General features: G+C 36.3%; 1 protein-coding gene across 1 annotated transcript; it reads left to right on the top strand.

The window, feature by feature from the left end:
* Positions 1 to 2324: 2324 nt before the first annotated feature.
* LOC124430773 lies at positions 2325 to 4285 on the top strand. Its single transcript, XM_046977780.1, has 2 exons — positions 2325 to 3603; positions 4167 to 4285. The coding sequence occupies exons 1-2, from the start codon at positions 2325 to 2327 to the stop codon at positions 4283 to 4285; spliced, it is 1398 nt and encodes a 465-aa protein (XP_046833736.1).
* Positions 4286 to 6000: the final 1715 nt, after the last annotated feature.

The following is a 6000-nucleotide window of genomic DNA, read 5'->3' as shown; positions in this document are numbered from 1 at the left end:
GCCACATATCGAGATCGTCGACTACGATCGAATCGGCGGCACGAGCTCGCAAAGCGATCGGCATGCTTGCCCCAAGTGTACTTCGGAAGGACAGCTAAGACTACAGGTCGATCCTTTCCGATCGCCGATTGCATACGATGCCTCCAATGGCTCGATAAACGGATCTCAGACACGTCCTCAGAGTATTCTCAGTAAAAAGAGAAGAGAAATCGATAGATCAAATCCTCATGGTAGAAGTACCTGGCCCGATGGACGTACCACATCTTTTGCCAGTGGTTATTTAGCTAAAAGAGAATTGACCTTAGGGAAGAAAAAAAGATACGGATTATCCTCCGTTAATCGACAAACTTGTCGACCAACGTATGATCTTTGTAAGGAGGCAACGTTAAGGAGACATTATTATCCTGAAGGTGGTTGGGGATATGTCATCGTCACGTGCTCGATGCTCGTACATTTTCTTGGTATAGGATTGCAATTTGCCGCACCCGGAACTTGGCATATCATGGCTCAAATTAAATTTCATCATCCTCCTCTTCATAGCGCAGGTATGTCTTTTCGATCGTTTTATAGATTTTTCAATTGATTCATTAATTTCATTTTGATTTATCTTCTATTAAATTCATAAGTAAATCGAATTAGGTAATATACGTAATATCGTAATATATCTGCGAAATTCATTCTTCGATTAATAAACAAATTCTAAACGTATCAATAAACTTACGAAATATATTTTGTTAGAACATTATCTTCAATTTACTTTTATAAATTTTCTTATCCGACTATTCACCTAGTCTAGATAAAGGTTCATTTAAAACGAGCGACCCCGAAGGGGTTGATACGTAACTCGAAATGCAACGTCGTTGGTTTCATCCCATCCCTTTTCTCCTACGGTTAAAAATATTGCCGGAACGTTGTAGAAAATTCTGTAAAGCCACCGTGGCGAACAACGGTGGCTTAACTTTCGCGTTATATGAGGCAAGACGTTCGTAGAATATCTCGAGGAGAATACCGTCTAGAAATATTTACGAACTCGACTTCTTCTTCTGTCATCCGCTTTTCTGCTTCATGATATATATTAATGAAGGCTTTCTAATAAACGTTGTCTCATTCCTATTAAAAATTTTCGAATATTTAATAATAATTAAGACAAACGTCAAGGATAATTTTTAACTTATCCTTAAAAAATACACGTACAAAAAGATGATTTTAATAAACAAGATTTAAAAAGATATTATTTCAAGATGTTAATAATAATAATAATAATAATAATAATAATAATAATAATAATAATAATAATAATAATAATAATTACGTGTACCGTGCGAAAATAGAAAAATTGTACGTGTTAAAAGTAACACATAAGATTCGAATGATAAATTATGTCACCATAATTCTCAAAGGACCATCTCTGGAAGGATGAATAAGAAGAAAAAAAAGAAAAAAAAAAACTCAGTCATTCAACGATCCATACTATAATCTTTCGGTTTATCATCAATCACAGTCGTATCATCCTACTTTAAGTCTCGCTGTCACGTTCGACACATATGGTTATAAAAGGGTAAATCAAGTAGTTTACAGGTAGCTCTTTTCAGGAACATTAGAAATATTTAGTAATATAGATTTTTCTTTTCAATTGAGCGTACAAAATCCGATGAAAAAATGAGATACAAAAAGTTCATGCGCACGTACACATATTGTACCAATCGAAGGAAACAAAAAAAAAAAAAAGAAAGAAAAAAAAAAGGAAAGAAAGAAAGAAAAAAGAAGCAATCAAATTTGTTAGAAAATTAATTCCATTTGAAAGGGCTCGCGTAATGCGTTATATTTAGCCGACCCAGTAAATATGTGAACATATTCTTAGACGTTTTATTTCATTTAACCCATGCATACACCATATGAATACAAATTAGTTGAAACATATTTTTATGAAATGGAAATCGTATCTATCAAGTTCACTTTCCATACCGAAACGAGAAATGAAAGTGGCAAGCGTCGTGATTCGAATCAATAGGCGAGACACGACACGCGTGAGAGAAAAATCAGGACAATCTATCAAGATTCGGGACGGGTTATGTCGTACGGTTCTCACGTAGGTTCTCTTAGCGTGCGAGGAATCACGATATATCGATGAAGGACCAAGAGGGACCTTCGCTATTTTTTTCTCTTCTGTTTCTTTTTTTCCTTCGAAATCATTTAGTATCGATCGGGTAGTGAAATCGAGCGTAATAAACGATCACGAAAGGAATCGGCATTTCGTGCGTGAAAAATAAAAACTAGAAACAAAAAAAGAAGTAGACAACTCGAAAGATCTTTTTTTTATCGTGATGGAAAAGAAACATCAGTCCGTATCCGGTACACCGGACGAGAACGTTTATCGCAAACGACGTAATTCTTATAGCGAAGCAATGACCGAGGAAAATACGATCGAGGATCACGATTTACAACACGTGGAACGTTGTTATTCTCGGGGAAGCTTAGAAACGGGTTCCACCATTTTACGTAGAAGTACGAAATCCCGAGAAAATTCGAGCATAGAATCGGTAACCTGGTCATCGACTAGTTTCGATTCTAAACGAGATTTAAATCGCACAACTTCCGCGAACTCCAGTAGTAAATCCTGGAGCGAGGCTGAGATTCACGAGGTACTTCGTTCTTATCCCGATATATTATCGAGATTGACCAGATGCAAGTGTTACGTGGATATAAACAACAAGTGTCAGTGTCGCTGTCGTTATCAGTGTTCATGCAATCAGTATTGTAACCGTCAGCGTCGTAGGATATCCACGATCTCAAGAAGAGACTCCTTTGGTAGTTTCAAACGAAAGGATTCGAGTTACTCGGTATCGACCTGCCAAAGCTTCCTTCCACCGACGTCAGGACGAAACTCAGCTGTTAGTCTCTATCGTATCGGTAACTACAATGGCCAAGACTCAGATCAGAACGAAACGATCGTCAAGAAGGACTCGATTCAAAGGCGGCATTCCGATCAAACGCATTTCGTTCGTGGCTGCCAGATCGAATACGCGGATAGACGGAGATACTCTGAACAGACACCGAGAGATACCATCTGTGAGTGTACGGCTAGGTGCAATAACCACTTGAGATCGAGACTCTCTTCGAGATTCCTAGCGAAGGCGGGACAGAAAAGATCTTGGCTGTCCTTTCAACGAGCGAGTACCGACGATGTCGCTGTTAAAGAAGCCGACGAGACTGACAACGAGAAGGACGGAAACGATTCAGGGATTTCAAGCGTTCCTGAGAATCGCAGAAAGAGTAATGCGATCGAAGTCAATCCTAAGATGTACAAAAGACGATTTTCCGAACAGCTTATATTGGAAGCTGGTCTCAGTAGTTTCCCAGATTTTGAAACCCTCGTAACCGAACGAGATGACAATGCCGAAGACGAAGAAGAATCTTTCACAGGTATTAATGCCAGAAAGAGACTTACTTTGAAGAAACATTATTATCCCGAGGGTGGTTGGGGTCGAACTATAATTCTCGTGGCCGTTTTAGTACAGTTACTCTCTCATGGCTTGCAACTCGCAGCAGGAGTTATCTTGACTCCGACGATTAATCATTTCCAACATGATGTCAGGGATGCAGGTATGATTAAAACAAACAATTATGAATCGTTCGTTAATAAATAGTACTAAGAATAATCCATTTTAATAACCTTTACAAAGATCGACTTATGTTCGATTAAGAATCACATATTCTTTTTTTTTTTATTTTTCTCTTTCAAGAAGAAAAAAGTAACATTTAATTAATTAAACAATATAAATTCGATAATAGTCATTGTGATATCCAATTTTAATCGTGTATGTCTCACTAGAAATTCGCGTTTTCACGAATGTAAAGACCCCTTCTTTTCTCTCTCTCTCTCTCTCTCTCTCATACATACATATATACATACAACCAAAGTCGATCGAGAGCATAGAACGAGCAACGATTGGATGCACCTGCAACAGCTGTTGTCCGAACGAACGGTACTTACCTACCGTAAGCTAGCAAGCTCGTGGCTTCTACTATCTCCTTTCTATCTCTCTCTCTCTCTCTCTCTTTCTCTTTATCTATCTATCTACCTATTTCTATCTCTATACCTTTCGTTCAGTATCACGTATAATCGCATACTGTTAACCCACATGTATTTATACGGGAAATTACAGGAATAGACGTCACACGTTCAATGGAAAAACATCCCACAGATTCCAATCTTCCACGAATCGCAACATCTCTAGCCGATTGTGTACGGTCTGTCGAGAATAATTTTCAATATCGATGCTAGCTAGAATGAATTTACATACGTTTAGTAATTGCTTATCCGATACTCGGAAATAATCTAATTAAACGATACACACCGTTAAGAATGGATCGATGGATGTGAACGTAACGAAAGTATTTTGATTACGAAAATCGATATTTTAGATATTCATAAAATCGATATATTTATAGAGATCGTTCAGATATATATTAAAATATAATGGATCAAATATAATTAACAATTTGATTAATATTCATTTACTTATATTTTATTTTCGTTTCACATACTTTTTTCCTTTCTTTTTATTTATTATTATTTCTTTTTTTTCTTTTGTATCGTTTTTTTCTCTTGTATTTTTTGTATTCTTTTTTCTTTTTTTTTTTTTTTTTTCTTTTTTTTTTCTTTTTAATGAACTTTAGGTTCAAAGAAAATCTCTTCGTATTAAAGGAAAACGAGAGATCCTTCCATTTGACGCAATCTCGTCTTATTAACGTAAACTCTCAACCCTAAGCCTCATCACGCGAAAGTCTCCTACGATGCTTCATCGTCGCATCTAGGTTGAAGTGGATTAGAGGACGCGCAGAAAATTAAATCCAGAGCCACGCTTGCAATAACATCGTGCCAGCTGCATCAAGTTAAGGTTTGCATGTGCGTCATCGGTAGGAGACTCCTTTTTGAAGAGACTCCGGGGAAATTGTTCGAGAAAAAAGTGGTCAAACCGGACAGATGTTCGATCGATCGTATTTAGGTGAATCCTTGTAGATTAATCCTAACCTAGATTCGCATTTCTAGTACATAGAACGAATATAAAAACAACAACAAAAACAAATATTCCCATCGACTAAAACTCTCGATGTTCGAATGAAAATCTGAAGGCAATTTTCTAAAGTGCTGGAATATCCATGTTAATTATCAAAGATCTTCATCATTTTTAGATCAATCCGTACGATATCAAGTAGCCTCGAATGGACGAAAGGGGAGGGAAAATGGAAATGGGTGGGGAGGGAATGGAAGAAGAATAATAACTCGTTCTTCGTTGGATACTTTTAAATTTATTGGCACGAAAATAGAGGAAAGAACGTGATATCTAACGCGTTAAAACTGACACGTTATCGATAATTGAACCGAGTTATACGATCAGTTTTATGAGAAAGACTACCGATCGACTGTCATAAATGTTAAAGGTTGTCAATGAAATCTCATCCTGCTGGAGTTGTAATCGTCTTACAACTATCATTTCCTTTATAGATTCTCATGGATTTCTTTGTCTTCGATCGTAACTGAGAAGATTTAATGATACAACGATAATAGATTTGAAATAATCTGTTTTATTATCTTTCACGGATATTAACGGTACTTAAAAACAAACAGAATCGATTTAAAATTCTGAGAACAACATTCTCGTAATACGCTCGATAATGAAATAAATTTATTTCATGGGAATCAATTAATATTCTTTCTCTCTTTCTCTTTCTCTCTCTCTCTTTCTCTCTCTCTCCCTCCCTCTCTTTGTCTTTCTCTTTCTTTCATTCGATTAAAAATACAATGCAAACAACAATGGCTCGTATAATCAGACGTTATTAAATTTATCATTAAAAATTCATGAAAGAATAAATTATTCAAGAGTTAATCCATTGTATACAGTCGAATATCAATTACTATCCTGAATCATAAGTCTTCCATAATATAATTACATACTTGTAATTTCGTCATTGAAAAATTTTCTTGGTTGGTAAGTT

The sequence above is a fragment of the Vespa crabro genome, chromosome 19 (assembly GCF_910589235.1).
Source record: "Vespa crabro chromosome 19, iyVesCrab1.2, whole genome shotgun sequence".
In the NCBI taxonomy this organism is placed as follows: domain Eukaryota; kingdom Metazoa; phylum Arthropoda; class Insecta; order Hymenoptera; family Vespidae; genus Vespa; species Vespa crabro.
The sequence above is the reverse complement of the archived record's forward strand: the minus strand, read 5'-3'. Positions and strand labels throughout refer to the sequence as shown.

Excerpts from the sequence above, each read along its gene's own strand:
- LOC124430773 (XM_046977780.1), top strand. The coding sequence starts at position 2,325 with ATGGAAAAGAAACATCAGTCCGTATCCGGTACACCGGACGAGAACGTT. Across the intron at positions 3,604-4,166 it reads ACATGATGTCAGGGATGCAG|GAATAGACGTCACACGTTCA; the intron begins GTATGATTAAAA and ends GGGAAATTACAG.